General features: G+C 40.6%; 3 protein-coding genes and 3 long non-coding RNA genes across 14 annotated transcripts; 3 read left to right on the plus strand and 3 right to left on the minus strand.

The window, feature by feature from the left end:
* The first annotated feature begins 583 nt into the window (after positions 1-583).
* On the plus strand, positions 584-1,983 carry LOC123474735. The gene is made up of 3 exons (XR_006649680.1): positions 584-738; positions 1,656-1,784; positions 1,850-1,983. It is a non-coding gene; the product is annotated as an uncharacterized LOC123474735 (long non-coding RNA).
* On the minus strand, positions 1,501-2,971 carry LOC116927102 (location of vulva defective 1). The gene is made up of 2 exons (XM_032934092.2): positions 1,837-2,971; positions 1,501-1,765 (listed from the first exon to the last, which is right to left on the minus strand). The coding sequence occupies exons 1-2, from the start codon at positions 2,862-2,864 to the stop codon at positions 1,636-1,638; spliced, it is 1,158 nt and encodes a 385-aa protein (XP_032789983.2). The 5' UTR covers positions 2,865-2,971; the 3' UTR covers positions 1,501-1,635.
* LOC116927257 lies at positions 2,424-7,815 on the plus strand. 3 transcript variants are annotated; one of them, XR_006649675.1, is made up of 15 exons: positions 2,424-2,565; positions 2,651-2,824; positions 2,893-3,002; positions 3,109-3,188; positions 3,388-3,544; positions 3,612-3,903; positions 3,970-4,094; positions 4,203-4,522; positions 4,606-4,853; positions 4,966-5,276; positions 5,346-5,539; positions 6,417-6,531; positions 6,589-6,608; positions 6,677-6,875; positions 7,709-7,815. It is a non-coding gene; the product is annotated as an uncharacterized LOC116927257 (long non-coding RNA). The 3 variants fall into 3 exon arrangements; XR_004396530.2 differs by having other exon boundaries at positions 6,417-6,608; XR_006649676.1 differs by having other exon boundaries at positions 3,615-3,903; positions 6,417-6,608.
* LOC116927195 lies at positions 7,808-8,683 on the minus strand. Its single transcript, XM_032934213.2, has 2 exons — positions 8,109-8,683; positions 7,808-8,031 (listed from the first exon to the last, which is right to left on the minus strand). The coding sequence occupies exons 1-2, from the start codon at positions 8,660-8,662 to the stop codon at positions 7,944-7,946; spliced, it is 642 nt and encodes a 213-aa protein (XP_032790104.2). The 5' UTR covers positions 8,663-8,683; the 3' UTR covers positions 7,808-7,943.
* Positions 8,675-16,476, plus strand: LOC116927271. Of its 7 annotated transcripts, none has more exons than XR_006649674.1 (12): positions 8,675-8,773; positions 8,828-9,033; positions 9,109-9,278; positions 9,336-9,422; positions 9,488-9,799; positions 9,889-11,630; positions 11,710-11,902; positions 11,963-12,194; positions 12,688-12,914; positions 12,996-13,038; positions 15,480-15,546; positions 16,340-16,476. It is a non-coding gene; the product is annotated as an uncharacterized LOC116927271 (long non-coding RNA). The 7 variants fall into 7 exon arrangements; XR_004396555.2 differs by lacking the exon at positions 8,828-9,033 and having other exon boundaries at positions 8,687-8,827; positions 9,488-9,561; positions 9,619-9,799; XR_004396557.2 differs by lacking the exon at positions 8,828-9,033 and having other exon boundaries at positions 8,677-8,773.
* On the minus strand, positions 15,942-17,397 carry LOC116927111 (agglutinin-like protein ARB_02240). The gene is made up of 2 exons (XM_032934101.2): positions 16,326-17,397; positions 15,942-16,245 (listed from the first exon to the last, which is right to left on the minus strand). The coding sequence occupies exons 1-2, from the start codon at positions 17,309-17,311 to the stop codon at positions 16,128-16,130; spliced, it is 1,104 nt and encodes a 367-aa protein (XP_032789992.2). The 5' UTR covers positions 17,312-17,397; the 3' UTR covers positions 15,942-16,127.
* Positions 17,398-17,454: the final 57 nt, after the last annotated feature.

Genomic DNA, 17,454 nt, shown 5'->3' on the forward strand with positions numbered 1-17,454 from the left:
GAATGACTTTCATTTTGTGATGTGAATAATGCTCAGATTTCAGATCCCTGTCAAATTGTTTCACATTTTTGAATACTTGTGATGAATGCAAAAACAGATAGCCGATTGTCCAGCTCTGTTATTTATGAACAGAATAATATACCTTAAGTTGATGATGCGTCAGTTTTCTTCATCGTCTACCTTCCAGGGTATTACGTCGTTAGCACTTGGGTGTCTAATGATCTTATACCGCAAGGCATGTAGTTCTTTGTGCAGGCATATCGCAACAAGGCGACAGTTGGTAAGATACGGTGGAAGGATATAGTTTAGATTTTGGTACTGGAACGCGTGTTGTGTAGTTTGTCGCTGTTTTGTTACTAACGTGATCGTGAGAATTTCCTCCTACCAATTTTTTTTTCTACGACACATCGTCGCTTTTCATTATTACTCTCGGCACGGACATGATGCAGCGAAAAATAAAGTATGAAAAGGCTATTTATTTCGTTCGTTGGGTACGTTGAAAGAGAAACTTAAAAAAAAAAGAAAACTTTTTCTTTCGGGTTTCAATTTTAGTTTTAGAAAAACAAGAAGTTTCAAATTTCACCGCTAGGTGGCAGTAGACATCAGTCAGTTCTTCGAGAAAAAGGATTTCAAACCGCGCACAAGTGGTAAAGGATTCGGTTGAGTCATGGTGGTTTTCCGACAAATTTGCAGCTTTTAACTAGTGGGATGCACCAGGATCGTGGAAAACTAATTCAGGTGAATATATTGCATTGACGATTTAAAATCTTTAGTCAGCTTAGCCCTAAATTCATTCATTTTGGCCATCTAATATCATTTACGCGCCATTCGACGAACACGTTGTCTATTCGGGTGGGCGCCTCCAACCATGCTTGTGGTTGTTAATGTTTTTTCTTAGAATTGAAACATTAGATAGAAATAACAGGTTGCAGGTATGTTTCTTTAAGTTTTCTGCAACGTACCAATGGGGTTTCAGCAATTTGTGGGCCGATTTCTGTAGCCAACGTACACGATGACTCATTTGTCGGCCACATTGTTACTTCCGAGTCTTAACAAGGCAGTCGGGGCTTGCCACAGTTGTTATCTCTAACCTGAAAACAAAAAGGGCACGAAATCGAACCCATAATCCCAAGAGACCCTTTTGGAGCATGGTCGTCAACCAGTGCCTTTTCCACCAATTCTTAAAGCTTTTTCTGTTTTAATACCCTAGTTAAAATAAAAACGATTGTTGTAAAGCATCTAAAAGCCCCTGTTTTGAAAAAGGAAATGTAACGTTCTTCAGTTGAAATTCAAGATTTTTTAAGTATCAATCGCTGTGTGCAGTGCGCCAAAGTGGTTTCAAAATGGCGCAGTAATAGCGTGTTGACCTGGCCCTTCCTTTGTTTCAGAACCAAAAGTTCGTTTTGTCCTTTTGGCTAAAAGCGTATTTCCCGTTGTAAGTTTTCCAATCAAAATATCCTGTTGCTTTTTTTTTTTTTTTTTTAAATTACGTGAACTAGATTTATGTAACGAAATTTTTCTTTTTCTTTTTGTAAATTTGATTTTGGAAATAAATATAACAATTGGTAAAATGGGTGAAGCAGTTTCAACATGAAACGGCTTATGCTTTGTTTGAACAATAAATAGATATTTAATTTAATCTGTTGTTGCCGTAGTGACCAACACCGTCTTGCGTTGCTGTTGCTGCGATGCCCGTAACGAAGATTCAATGGTGACGTGACGTTTGACGACGTAAGGCATCTGTGGACCTATGGAACTCTCCACCCTACTCTCAAAAAAAAAAAGTATTTTCATTACTAAACTGAATATTGTGAGATAATTCTAATGAAAACTTACGGTAACACTCTAGATGGTTTTAAAAAGATATTGTCATCTTCCTGAACGTCAATTCCGAAATCTTCGCCTTTGGGTCGTCGGAAATGTGCCGGAAAAAAGTATCGAGAAGAAGCGATATTTCGATTGGCTAATTTCAAGAACGTCGGTGTCCAACTAGGTCTGGTGAAATGAATTGTTCTCTTCGGAGCCAAAGTACTGAATGTTGTGGAAGTCCTAACAGATTGGGTGCTGGAAGATGTCGTTGTGCTAGACACCTCTGTCGGTATGATTTTAACCGGTTGCACGACCTTAACAACGACAGGAGGTTCAGTTTCCGTGGTGTCTGGAACATCTTGCGGCGTAGTTGGGCTAGCTACCGTAGTGGTAGGTGTTTGCAAAAGGGTTTCTACCATGGCTTCCATAGCTGAAATATCCCCTGGATCCAGTTTAGGCATTTCCGTGTTGATTTCTTGTTCAATGTTGTCCTTTTCAGGGAAAGGAGTGGTTGGATCCACTTGAGGATCTGTCGTCGATATCTCCAGTTCGGTGTTGATCGTCGATGTCTCCACTTCGGCATTTATCGTCGATAGATCGGGCAGATCAGACACAGCATCTACGATGATCGGAACCTTTTTTATAATGACTTCTTCCGTAGTTGACTCCAAACTGCTCTGCGTAGTCGCATCCGAACCGCTTTCCGTAGTCGTTGATACTTCGCTTTCCGTAGTCGTTGATACTTCGCTTTCCGAGGTTGGTCCTGTATCCATTGTTTCTAATTGCGAATTGATTAGAATGGGGAAATCTATTAATATTTCCTCGTTGGTTTCTTCTTCAGCAACATCTGGAGGTGGTACGACGGTCACAGTCACCGTCGTCTGTATCGTTGTGGAGCTGACAACCGTCGATGTGGACGTGATTCCGATCGCATTTCTGATGGTGTTTCTAAGGTTCAGATATAGATTGCCAAAGAATCGAACAAAAGGACCTTGTGCTTGGCTTTCTCCAATCAGTAATCCACTCACTAGCAATATCACTAGTAACAATTTCATTCTTTTTTAAATCCTTTTAATTTCGTAGTTGAGGACTGGAATTCCAGACGAGCGCAATATTCGGACTGGACTGCAGCGACTACAAAGACTTTCTGAGCTTGTCGACACCTAACGATTCATCCTTTTATAGAATCTAGAGTAAAGAAAAGACACACAAAAAAAGAAAATAATTTTTCTTTTTCTTTATTTTCTTTGGTTTTTCATTGCTGCGGTTTCCTGGCGACGTGTCCTCTCTGTCCATTAGGAAATCACCTTGTTATTTGGTTTCGTTCGTACGACGAGTCTCTCCTGTACGGTGTAATCAAGGATTTAGGACGGCCGCAGGTATATGCAAAGATATTTTTCAGTCGTTTTTATTTCAGAGAAAAATTGACGTCGCCGTCGATATCGTCTACCCTTTGTCTCGTGGTATCCAGCGAAAATTGGCTCAAACTATAAAAAACAAAACAAAAATGGAATTATCGTAACTTCCATTTAAGCAATTTAATATTATTAAATCTTTTGTTTTCCTATTGTGAAACAGGATTTGGCAAAAAAAAAAAAGCGTTTAGGTACTGCAATTAAAATACAAATTGGGAGTCGTAAACCTTAAGGGTCTCAAGTTCAAACGGCGCCAACGGAAAGATTTCCTTTTTGGCCCAGCCGTTTGGTCTCGAGACCAGGTACAACGCTGCATGCAGGTTAGTGGGTTACGTATCACGGACACTGATTTTCTATTTCCCTATCTGACCGCATCTTCTTTTCCAGTAGTAAGAAGAATTGAACACAACAAGATGGAAAACCGCGCATTGCCCTGCTGCCATCTGTCTGTAAATCGAGCAGTACCTGTGCCCGACCGAAGGAAGTTGTGTAATAATCCAAAGAGATTACGAGTGTTCGATTAGGTGGAAAAAGGAATACGATACGGTCAATTCCCAAGGAAAAAGTTTGAACCTTCCCATGTTTCATGTATAATTTAGTACATGATTACAACTGTTGGTATGCGAATAGAGGGGGTGAAGCCTCGGAAATTTCACACGTCGGACCTGCTGGACTCGAGGTATCTTTTTTTTTTCCGTTCGTTTTCTAGTGGTCGGACAAAAGCGACGTTTTAAAAAATATATAGAGTTAAATAGCCAGTGAAACATTAAATGGAGATCCGTTGTTTCATTTGGCTGGGCTAAACGTCAGTTGACCGCAACAGAAAAAATTAATAATAAGCAGAGACGTTCCTGACGAAGATTAAGAAAAGTATGTTAATTAGTTTCTTCATTTGTATACATTGTACCTAAATAGTTTTAAGTTGTGTATTCCAAATAATTAATTCCCACTTTTTTGTTTTCCATTTTTTCGTGGCAGTCAACACAGCAGCATCCGATAATTTAAAAAGGAAGATAAAATAACATTTTACAACAATCAAACAAAGGAAAATTGGAAAAAGAACAAAGGGAGAACCCCCCGGTAACCCGTTACACGTTCATTGCTGTAAACACCAAGACAATTTGAATCAAAAACAATTGATTTCAATTTGTGAACTTTAAATCGGCTGTGATATCAGCCTGGGAATTCTCTGCGATATCAAATTGACGTTGTCGAGATGGAAAAGACGACTCGATGATGCTCGAATGTTTGATGAGGTGTGGGCTACCGGCCAATTTAGCCGCACCGGACCTGAGGAGGTAAATAAAAAAGTAAATTTGACGTACACTAAAATTGTTTGATGAATAAAAGTAAATGCTAAATTACGTCAATTGGCCTGTAGATCGACGAAGGAATCCATCCACGAGGTCAAGATCATCGATGTCTACAACATCAATAGCATCTCGGTTTTCAGCTAAATGTGCCACGTTTGAGGCCGGCCCTGAATTCCGAGCACTCTCTTGTTCTTCCGGCGATAAATCCAACTCTAAATGACGCTGCATGGCCATTAAATCCATATCGTCAATGTCGATAACATCCCGCGTGGGCATTGCCGATGGTTTCAACTGGCCAAAGTCGTCCACTTTGAAGGTTTGTCCATTTTTATTATTAAGTACGTTTTTATTCTGCAACTGCGATGATGCGAAATCGTCCACCTTGATTAGTTCTTCATCTGAAAAGTGGAGTTCATCGTGAATTTCAGGAATTCTTAGAGATTTCTGGTCCTCTTCGATTTCTCCGTGCCGTTGCAACATGCCTACACTGACGGTGTACGTCGGGCATTTGGAAGCGATTTCTGTCACGATGTACTCCGAGTACATTGTCTTTGTGGCCAAGGAAACGGACGTGGCTGTGGATGTGACGGTCTGGTAAGCAGTGGATCTCTCGGTCAGTGTCACGACGGCCACGCTGACCAACAATGAAACATCAACCGATGTGGTGGTTTCTGTGACAGTTTCAGTCAGAAATTCCCGCTCTGTTTGCGTCGTCCATCTGAGCCAAGACAAAGACAAGGTAGACGTTTCCGTTTCTGTCAATCGCTCCGTTTCCGTTTGCACTACAGTTTCGTATTGTGTCAAATAGACCGTCACAGGTTCGACGAAGGCCGGCTCACTTGCAGTGGACGTGCGTCGCTGAAAGATTTGCGCGAAATTGGCAGCCAAAGCGCCGAAAAATCCCGCGTTTGTACTCTGAGCCCAACTGGAATGGACGAATAAGGTGAAACACAACGCCAGCACGTACCACTTGACCATTGCGGATGGAACCATTTCTTTGAGGTAAGAGGACGAGGCTCAATCCGCCAGTGTCTGTTCGGCTCTATCGACTGAGTTGGCCGCTAAACAGTCCCCTCTACTTTATAGATACTTGTCTCTCTCTCTCTCTCTCTCTCTCTCACCTGGCCACACACTATCGTCGTGTTCATTTTTATTCGCTACCGTTTTTTTTATGACGAGTTACGTGTACTTTACTGGCCACTATACGGTCTTTTAGTCATGTAGTCAAAACGTTTTTCGTGCGTGTGTGTCGCCACTCGGTGTGGGAAGGAGGTCGCTCGGCTGTTTGGGGATATTGAACACGAAAGAAACGGAGTGAAAAGGAAAGAAGAAAAAAACAAAAAACAACATTGAATAAGAAGATTTTTCACACTTAAGAGAGCGACGCGAATCTGGTCGCTTTTAGAAGAAGCCTCTTGTAGTGTCGACGTCGTTTTTATTCTTCCTGGTCATGACGCTAGCGGGATGGCCCATTGAGGACGTGTTTGGTAACCCGTTATTTATGGGGATGATTTGTGTGCTCAATTCTTGCAGGCGGGATGAGAAGATTTAAAAAAATAATAATAATACTTTTAAAGTGCACATACTGTACAAAAGGCAGGACTAATAATGCAAGACGATTTAAGGTTACAAAAAAAAAAATCGATTTAGCTCCGTGCACTTTCAGGTGACTCTTTCCCCGTTTAAAGATGGTTTCGCAAGATGTTGTGTGTCCCTTCTACAGATGCGTTTGTGTGTCAAAAGTGTATCGAATCAGGTCGACTGTACTCATTGGATTGCGTCGTTTCTTTCCGCAATCGAATTTATGATGCTGTAAAACTTGTACATGAATGGATTATTGAATTTTTTAATTCTGTATTTTTTCGTTCGCAAATTGTAGGGAGTATTGTGGCAGGTCAGTGAATAACGGGGTCTAAAATAAGCCGCTCAAGTGCGAAGCATTTTGACTTCGTCATTTTGCAGATGGGGTTCACATACCGCTACGTTGCATACAGGTAAATATTGCCGATGAACTTTGCTTATTTACCTGTTAAAATAAATAACCATTAAAGCCATCAGGAAAATTGAGCAGGTAAAAACAAAAATCAAAAATGTACCGTTAAAACATTTATTTATTTATTTGTTGTTTCCGTTTCCTAGCCGCACCGAAATGAAAAGTGTCTCGTGTTATTGGTGATTGCGTGTTTCACGCATAAGATACGCGCATGCCCACACGTTTAACGGTTCGTTGCATACCGTCAGCGACACTCACCTGAGGCCGGACCGAAACAGTTTTGTACGATTATCAACCCTAAGTAGAAAGAAGAGGGAGAGACGGACGCCAGAACATTTGTAACAGGTGTGTGATTACTTGGTCATTATTACCTCCTCCTTTTTTCTCTATCTCTCTTTCTTTATTTCTTCTTTCTTTTTTTTTTTGCGAAACGCCTTCTAGCGCTTTGACAGCAGCAAAATGAGGGTTAACGGGGTTTTCCTGCTTTGTTTTTACTGTTTAAAGATAAGTGTTTTCTTTACTAGACTCTCCTAGCTGCCGTTTATTTAGGAAAAGAGCAGAAAATATGGTTTGGCTAAATGATAGCCTCAAGTGCGCCAAATTACCGTTGCTAATTTCATGTGTGTGCAAAATCTGTAGGTTGCTCCTCACCCGTTCTTGGAATTTCTTAATCAAAAACGAAGGTTACGTCATCGTCCCGGATGTTATGCAAACAAAGTTTATTGGCATTGCAGCTAAACCCCATTGGCACCAATCAAAAAAGAAAGAAAACGGTCCTGTGTGAAGGATATGAATAACAGTTTTCACATTTTGCTAATAGCATTTTTATACCACCTGTAATTTTCATTTTTAGGCTGGACCAATTTCACGTGTTTCGTACCCTTAAAGCGTCAGAAAACGGATGGGTTTCTTTCTCTTTTCTTGTGTCTGTGTAATCAGTCGCTCCATTCAGGAGGAACGAACTCGCTATCAACCAGACAGTTGGTGGCCCTCTTTTTAAAAATGTTCCATATGAACGTGTGCTGTGTGTAGTTAACATTCAATTGTCGGCTTACTTCTTTTCTTGGTTGACCGACAGAACGCTCCCCCTCCCCTCCCTCAGCGTGACCACTATATTTCTTTAAACGCTACTTCTTTTCCACCAAAATAATTTTGTTTTTCTTTCTCTTTTTTTACAGGTACACCTTCAACCTGCGTGAGAACATTTCGACTGCACCTTTTTTTTTCGATCGAAAAATCGATTTATTGTAGCTGCCGGAAAGGGAACATCCTGCAACTGTGGTGGGTACGTGTATAATCTTCCATATTTAAATATATATACCGACTTGCAATAGTAAACAATAATAATAATATTAATAACAATTTTTTGAAATTGGAATTTCTTCCCGCTCAAAAATAACAGTTTTCTTTTTTTTAGAGTGATGATGCCTCAATTTCGACGGCCCGTTTGACGACGTAGGGTGCCAAACGAGCTTTCTTGGTAGGTTGTACAGCAGCCGAACTGGAAATTTAACGATACATTTTTAAATAAATTATTTCTAATTAAAAAAATGCAAGAAAAAAAAAATTAATTCTCACGTTGACACTGCAGATGGAGTGACGACCGATTTGTCCACCACTTTACTGCTGGAAGAAGATGAAGCAGCTTTTGACGATGGAGTCGTCGTCGTCGTCGTGGAGCAAACTCCTGTTGTGTGGGTCATGGTGACATGTTCAGTTTTGAATTGAGTCATTTTGACCGTTTCGAAAACAGTTTCAGTCGTCATTTCGACGACAGTTTCGATACTCGTGACTCGTTCCAGGCTCGGAATGGTGGAGAACACTGTCATCACTTCAGTGACGAATTGTGTCTGGAGGACAGGTTCAGCCTGGATTTGTTGGATGCTATTCAAAGATTCCTGCAACAGCTGAGGATCGGTGAAAACAGAAGATGAAGCTTCGACTTGTCCACCTGATTGTTGAATGGAAGCCTCTGCCTGGACACCTGGTCGGCTGGGTCTTCTGAAGATGCTCAAGAATTGTCCGATAGGTGCGAAAATGGTTTGAATGAAACTAGGCCTGTTACCAGTACCCTGTGACTCGATCTGACCAATCAAGGCACAGCAGACCAATACGATAACGCTCAATTTCATTTTTTATATTGCAGATTTTTTACACACGAATTTAAAAAGGAGTTGCAAGGCTGTTGAAGAAAGTAGAAGAACAGCTAGACAACTGGAAGAACAAACTTGGAATGAATGCCGGTAGACATCTTTCCAGCCCTTTTATACGTATCCTTCAAGTCCATGTCCATACAGGTGGTTTTCTTTTTTTCTTCTTTCGGTGTGAGTGTGGTGTGAGGCGCGGCCTTTCAACAAAAAAAATGGCCGGCAGACTTTTTGCTTTCAACCCTTTTTTTTTTTTCTGGACTGATACCAGAAAAAAAAAGGAAATCAACGCGGACAAGAGAAATAAGAAAGAAAAAGAAAAAGAGGTCGAGTAGCTTTAGGTGGTCGGTCATAGAGTAACACAGTGTGCGGAACAAATTATTATTATTTCTTTTTTTATTAACAAGTTTGTTTTCTTTTCTCCTACTTAGAGAGAACAAAACACAATTGGTGGAAATGGAATACGGAAGCGAATTTCTCCCCCCATGGAAAAGTGTGGTCAAAACGCAGAAGATTAGACGCGCTGTGGTGTAATATTAGAGGCTACCTCTCAGTAGGTCATGTCACCTCCATTGGGATTAACAGGACATGCCCAAATGAAGTAAGAATTATTTTCTTTTTTTCAAACTGTTGACGTATACTGTCCGTATCGTAACAGGATGGAACGCAGCATTTATCGGACGACCTCCGTTATCTCCATAAAGCCTTGCGTCTTTTGGTTGGATCCGCGCCATTTGAGGAACAGGTACATTTTGCCTACATTCGTGTCGAATCACCGGTCCAAAAACGTTTTTTTTTTCTTTTCTGCAGCACGAAAAACATTTCCTACATGTGTTGTGAATGCTGCGCGAAAAAGAAAAGCTCTTTTTGCAACGATTAGATGAGTAGGCTATTTCTTTGTGTATCATCATCCACGTTTTCTATCCTCTGCTGATTTATAGATGGCGGTGAAAAGTAGGTATAAGGTTACTAGGTTAGAGAGCTTTCTGATATTTGTTGGACACGTGTGCGCAATCAGCGAGCCATTGAAGAGCAGAGAAGAATAGGTGATACTCAACGTTGCCAAATGAAAAATCCGAACAACGGGTCACAGCTCCAATGACTCCCTCCATGACGAATGATGTAACTAGCCTATTTACTAGCCCTAGTGATCCTAATTTCGTGATTTATTTTGTTTTTGTTTTTTTTTTCTCGGCTCGACACGCCATTAGCGTTTTCTCTGGAACTGCGGGGAAACCCTCGGGAGTTTGGATGTCCCGCCCCGATTTTCGTACCCAAATTTTTTGTTTTCCCTCGCCACCGCCGCCAAACAGTTTGAATTTCAATCGACAGGTGGGGTTGCCGAGCGTGGTTATTAATAAGGAAAAAAAAAAAAGGTAAATAAAAAAAACAGAATAACTGAAACGCTCCCACCTTTTCCCGGTGCCCCACCACACGACGTGCATGTGTACCGCTTATTTTCTTGGCTGACGGTGGGCAGGTGGTCAAATCCGTTGGGAAAGAATGAAAATGTTTCCGCCTGAAAGAGCAAACAGTCAAACCGGGGTCTATTTTTGTTTCATTAAAAACAATATTTCAGCAGATATTTAAATAACGTACAAAAAAAATCAAACAAGGTAAAAAAAAAAAAAAAAGAATTGGAAAATCAACAGTTTTTCAATTCAAACTGAATTTTTCAAAATCTTTGTTAGAAATAATATTTATAATTATGCTGAGGGATTAAATTATTTGTTAGATTGATGGTAAGGTGATGGGGGGGAGGACTGTGATGAAAAATGCACGTTGAAAATATATATCTACTACAATTTGTCGAACTACGAAAATGCATCTCTTCCAAGTCCTTAAATCTATGATAGTTGATGAATGAACCAATAATTTTTGTTTTTGTTTTGTTTTTTTTTTTTTTTTTAGAATGACGGCTGATCCTCCTGAAGCGTTTCCTCCAATTCACCCTCGGGCTGTTCTTCTCCTTCAATAGACGATTCAATGTCAGCAGTCCGTCCTCTGATGATGTACGGACCTTCCGGAATAACCGAGTGCTCCAAACTATTTAAAACAAATTTTCCAAGACATGGCACAAATAGTAAAAAAAAAAGAAAAAGAAAACACACGACACAATTGGTAACAAAAAACAAATTCAAAACTAATTAATAGGCCAAAAAAAAAAAATTAAAATTAAAACTCACGCAGGTTGGCCGGAACGTTTCATAATCTCTTCAATCCGGTTGGGAATCTCTTTCCAGTTGATTCTCCTCAATCCGATATCTTGGACGGGGCAAGACGTGACGACCTGCGTGGCTGTGGCCGTCATTTTTCGTGTCAGCGTCGAAGTAGCAATCAGCCGCTCGGTAATTGTCTCGGTGACTGTGAAGAATTCCGACATGGTAGACGTGATCATCATCTCAGATGTTTCCGTCTCGGTCATTGTCATGGTGATCGTTTTAACGGAAGCCTCAGCCGATGAACTCCATTGGTTGATTGAAAGGCTCGAGCTGCTGCTGCTGTTCGGTCTGGAACTACTGGGTCTGCTGGCCCGGCGGAACAGGGTGAAGAAATTGCTGAAGAAGCTGTTTGACTGGGCATTGCTCTGCTGCACGACAATGGCGCAAATAATCACAACGAACATGGACAACGTGCACTTATTCATGATGAAATGGGATGTTGTGGTGGAAGATGTTCTTTTCACAATGTTGTCACGACGTCGTCGGCGATAGAAACAAAATCTGAATGGCTTCGGATTGGACAAAAGAGGAGAAGACAGAGCCACTCTGACCGGCTGATCAACACCAAATGGACTTGGTCGAGTAGCCGCACTCGGATCTTATCTTTATATCTCGTATACCTTGTGGTGTTACAAAGAGAGAAATAGGCGTCACCCTACCTTGTACACACGCACACCCCACCGGTGTCTGTGTGTGTGTGTGTGTGTGTATACTAGCCGGATGCTTATAAGGTGTTGTTTTTAATTTCCTACTCTATTACTTACTGCTAGTTGCTACTATACGCGTACAATTTCTCCACAATCTTTTTAGGTGTGTGTAGAGAGTTTCGCTCATCTTTTACCCACCAAATTGAAGAAAAAAAAAAGAAAGGCCATCTGCGAATAGCGATCTGGGATGCGGAACCCAAAAATGGTGGTGACGGTGGTGGCGGTAATGGCCGGAGTGGGGGATGACAAACACAACATTGAGAGTGCGCTGCCGCAACACTATACGAATAGAAATTGTATTTTATTTTATTTTAGTTTATTTTTTTTTTTTACCTTTTTGCGGTTTCTTCTTTCAGATGATTCCCGTTATACACATCCAGCAGCCTTCCATCGTCGCGGAGAGGGTGTTCTATAGAGAGGGAGGACCTCATTGTTAGAGGCTGCACAGTATTTTAATCATCCCGGAATAACTCACGAATTTCTCAGCATCATTCAACAACAAAAAAAAGAAAAGAAGAGGCTGTCTTTGCTGCATGGATACGTGATGATTAAGCCAATATGAGAAGGATGAATCATGTCGTGCTTGCTGTAAGTATATACGAAAGATTCTATAGGCCCGCTATGTAGGATATGTGTTTGATCTCGGTCTACTGCATTATTAGGTTATCCTTTTTAGATGGGCATGGAAAAACCTAGTGATCTTCTTTCCTTTAAAGGATATTGATAGTCTCCATATACTGTATATTTTATTTTTCAATTAAAAATCAATCAGTCTATGCAGTGGGAGGTTGCGGTATAGTGGATGCTGCAATGCGGGCCACGCGCATTATGAACGTAATATGCATAACGCCCAGTAGTTAGTAGACTAAATCCGGATGGACGCATCTAGGCTACGTATAAACTAGTGGCATTTTATTGTGAACATTTCATTGCCTCTTATGCTTACTCATAAGAGTCTGTTTAACTAACCTGAACAGTATTATTTTATTTTTTTTTCCAGGACAAGATTTAATAGAATTAACCTTATTCTATTTTTTTTGTTTGTTTTTTTTGGCTCTCTTGACTTATTGGCAACGCGAAGCGGCTTTTCGGATGGTCGTGGAGAACTGAGGCTTTTGTGTACGATTTTCCCAGCTTCAGACAGTCGACACATTTTGGTGTAATCCTTTTTGGACCTTTTGTGTCGATGGTGACAGCCACTAAACGACATGGCGAATTTACAACTGACCGCAAGTTCTTCTTCTTTTTTTAACCAGTACGGGAGGTTTACTGCCGAATGTCCCCCGCTCGTTCGCAACACAAAATGAGGTTATTTCAAAGAGAAATTGTATTTCTTTTTCTTCGACTTAATTTTTTTTTTAAACGATGTTTCTTTTCATTTTTTTTTAGATAAAAACAGCAGCCGGTATGGACATCAAAATTCATTAGGCCGGTAAAGAAAATTTATTTTATTTTTTTTAATTTTCTCTGACATCATTTTAATTTGATTAGGCGTTACTTTAATTGCAATTATCAAAATTTAAGATGGTAATTTTTTTTTTTTTTTAATTACCGCTGAGATTAGGAAAATGAACGGGACGTCCCGTTTCATTAATCAGAATAGCAGTTTTGGGGGGAGTTTTTTTTTTTTTTTTAAAGATAATGATGTAATTGGGAATATTGATTCGGGTAGTTAAAACGGCTCCGATAGATGCAAATACCGTTTCTTTGGAATCGAAAGTGATATCGCTGGGATTCGTACTGTGAACGAAAAAAAATTAAAAAGCTTTTTTCACCGGGAAGCTACTTTTGTTTTAAAGCTGAGACGAAACACCACACACTCTGGTCGGGAATACTCAGTACGTTGTTACTGTTATTGTCCATTTTTACAAGTGTGTGTGTGTGTGTATTATTAGTTAATTCCTATCCTGAAACAAATGGCCGGCAATCTTTTACGTTTATCTAACGGGAAGGTCTCATATTAAAAGCGAGCACACGCCTACCACACCGCTCACCTGTCTCATTTTACCTGCCGGACACAACAGTTTTCTAAGAAAATGTATGGAAAGATTAAAGAGAGAAAAGAAACGTAAGGCGGAAATATAAACGTTTCTTTTTTTTCTCTCTCTACTCAGTCACTCATACATTCAACCGGTGCCATGATAATGAGAATTGTTCGGTCATTTGTGCAACCGTTTTCCGATTTAAGGTCACCCCCTGTTTCATTCTGGCTCGATTTAATCTGTGTATTTACAGTCTATAATTCACAATCCGTATCCGCTAAAAATGTGTAGTCAAAAAGCTTTGTGTTGATGGTTGGGTGCATTGTAATGGTCGATTTATCCGGATGACATTTATTCCAGCAATAATGCCAATTTGTTTTCGGGGGAGGGAGGGGGGGGATTTCAAAGTAGATCGACTTTCCCGCCAAATGTTTGATTTACGCATTTTTTACCACCGTCTCTAACCAATTTACATTTTAAACGGTTAAATTGTTTATGCCACTACTATTTCGTGTGGTAGCAAAATATGAAAGGAAACAATTGGCTGTCGAATCAAAAGTGAAAAAAAAAATTACGTTGCGGTTGATGTTAGTCTCTTTTAAATAATCAGGGCGAGTTCCGCATCCATCCATTTGGTTAACCTACATTTTTTTGTTGTTGTCTGTCCGCCACGTTTCCCCCCCCCTGTAATCGTCTTAGTATTTATTGAACCGAAACTCAATTAACCGTCGTATAGTTGTGAAATCGGGAACAAGGCAATAAGCATCGCACTTAATTTTCATTTCCATTTTTAACATCTTTCCCCCAAAAAAAAAAATAGGACGACGCTATTGCTTAGTTAAAAAGAAAAATCATATTTTACGTCACATCATGCATGACCGAAAACTGTCATCGGTGAAAGTTGAATGAAACTAACGTCTGTTAATCGCCGATCTAACACGAGAATAGCCCACGTGTAGTTGTGTGTTTCTGGCGTACTGTACATTTATCGGTTGTTACGTATATCAACATTAATTAAGTGTGTTGTGTGACGCTCCGGAGAGACCACATGCTGTTGCATTTGATGTTAGTTACTAGCAAAATGGGAAGGTCGTTCAACTTCTTTCTTTTTTCCACTGCATTTTGCTAGGTAGTGTTCACCCGGGAAATGGTGGACAAGACGCTTTCTTTCTTTTACGAGACGGGCCGTTGAACGTTCAGATTTTTCTTTTTCGCCGTCCGTCCGCTAGGAGTAAATCATTGTTTAGTAATGGTCATTTTCCTCCATTTTTTTTTTCTTTCTTTCACGCTTAAAAAATAAATATATCGGCCAAGTCGTTCAGTCACGGCTGGGTCGTCTAGACGATCGTGAGATTTTTTTTGTTTCTTCTTAAAGAAATGTGTTTAAAAATATTTCCCCAGTTTTCCAATCTATTTGTCTCTCACACGGTTTGAAATCTTAAGAATCGAAAGATTATTCAGATTACCTGAATGGCACGTAAATAACGCGGTTATTGTGCGAAGGGATTCGTCCTATTTTACACGACCGGATTTTCATTCAAAGATGACGTAAATGTATTTTTAGAATGGCCGCCTTCCAAAATTGTACGCGCCGGTTTCAAGTGGGAATTGATTTAAGTTCAAATTCGTTTCAAAGATATTCATCGGCGTGTAGTACGTTAATAAAAAAAATGAGAATTTCTAACGGAATAATCGGTCATTAACGTTGCTGAGTATTTTGACGTTTGTTGACAGGAAATGCGTAATTTCACCTGACTATTTTAACGATTTTTAAATACCTTTCGAAGGGAAAGAATAATTGCTCTCTCTCTTCTCTTATTATGTTGACTGCTGTTGCATGTTACTAATACGCTGGTCTTTCTTTATTTTTCTGAAAAAAAAAAAATTACAGTTACATTCCGCGGAAGCTTTGGACCCTTCGTCCCTTTACCCTCGACCGGTGGATCCATCGACAACAGGTTGGTTGCATTTAAAAAATATTGGCCTCCGGTTATATCGGCATTTGTCGATGGCCACTACCTTTTAGGAATTGCGTACCGAACTCTCGTTTCGGAATTCTGGGAATCTGGAACGAAAAACAAAAAAAGAAGGAAATCATTTTTTTTTTCTAATTTTTTAAAATCCTCTTCTATGAAAATGATGGAATTGTTTTCGTGACCGCGGTAAGGCCATCATGCACCGGTGATTTCCCGCGCTTCAATTCAAATTTTGTATAGGCAGATGTAACCTATACCTATGGTGCACAATGTTACATAAAGGCTGCAGGATGGTCAGATTTTATGTGGTTAACATTTTTCGAGGGCAGATGGTCAGTATGCCAATGAGAAAATGAATTTTGCAGAACGCTAATTGATCGTTTGGATGATGTTTTTATATATTGTTTTTTTGTTTTGTTTTCAATAGTTGAAATCATTTAAATACGTTGAGTCGGGCAATGTTGGTTTAAAAAGTGAACCATTGCAATGTCTTGAGATGTACACTGGTTAATTGTGAATGAATTTAGTTAAATATTGTTAGTGAGGAATTGAAATGTATGCGACTATGATGCCATTTTGATCATTGGAGAGCGTTTGCTCTGCTGTTCCATGAAGGACGATTCAATGTCGATGGAACGTTTGATGATGTAAGGCACGAGCGTTACGGCCGACGGTATCAATCTGCCACGTTAACAAATTTAAAAACAAAATTCAATTTGAATAAGAAATTTCATGTTATTAAATGAAATGTTACGACTTACTCTTCTTGTTCCAGGTGGATGTCTTCAACATTGCGACGACGTTTAACGGAAGGTGCAATTTCTGGAAGGGCAGTTTCGGTTGGAGCAGCGGCCGAAACGGTCTCGGCGGGCATTGTGATGGTGCTGGACACAGTAACCGTGCTGATCTCAACGGGCAGAGTGATCGTGCTGGACACGGTAATCGTACTGATCTCAACGGGCAGCGTAACAGACACCGTCTCAACAGGTAAAGTAACTACAACATTTTCAACCGGCATTGTAATTGAAACGGTCTCAGCTGGCAACGTGATCGTGCTGGACAACGTGATCGTGCTGGTCTCGACGGGCAGCGTAGTCGTCAGCGTTTCCGTAACGGCGGGCAAAGGGACAGACGAGATTTCGGTGGAACGAACGATTTCCGTGTAAGACTCTGTGACTGTCATCGTCGACACAGTCGTTTCCGTTTCGCGGATCACTTCCGTCATCGTGATTGGAACTTGGTTGACCGTGATGGATGTGGTGGATACCTCCGTCACGATGACTGTCGTAGGCTCGATCTGCACCGTCTCTGTCGTTGTTTCCATTTCTTTGACGATAGATGTCACTAGCTCCGTCATGGTCGATGTGATGGTGTCGGTCAGGGCGGGCAGCGTCACCATCACCGTCTCTTGCGCTAGTTCGGTTAACGTCGATCTCACCGTCTCCACGTTGTACTCGGTGAAAGTGATGGGAGCGACGGAGACGGACAAAACTTCGGTCGTCGTTAGAGTTTCCATCATCGTCATCGTCTCCGTTAATGTGGATATCGACGTCTCGATAGAATGGACTGTAGGAGCGTCGGCTGGCGTTGATTTCGTCGTTATCGAAGACTGCAGTCGATTGACGCGCTGGAAATTGCTCAAATTGCTGAAGAAATTCAAGAAATTGGAGAAGATGTTTTGCGCTTCGCTTGAATGATGATCCAAAATCAGGGCACTGGCCAGCACGACGACAAACAAAAGTTTCATTTTGTTTCGTTTTTATTTCGTTTTTTTCTTCTCTAAACGTCCAACTTGTCTACGAGCAACCAATAAACTGATGCGATTCTCAGGCGGGAGCTCCTGTCATATATGCGTAGAATCCCCCCCTACCTTCTACCCCTGGCAGCACA

The sequence above is a fragment of the Daphnia magna genome, linkage group LG7, assembly GCF_020631705.1.
Source record: "Daphnia magna isolate NIES linkage group LG7, ASM2063170v1.1, whole genome shotgun sequence".
Lineage (NCBI taxonomy): Eukaryota > Metazoa > Arthropoda > Branchiopoda > Diplostraca > Daphniidae > Daphnia > Daphnia magna.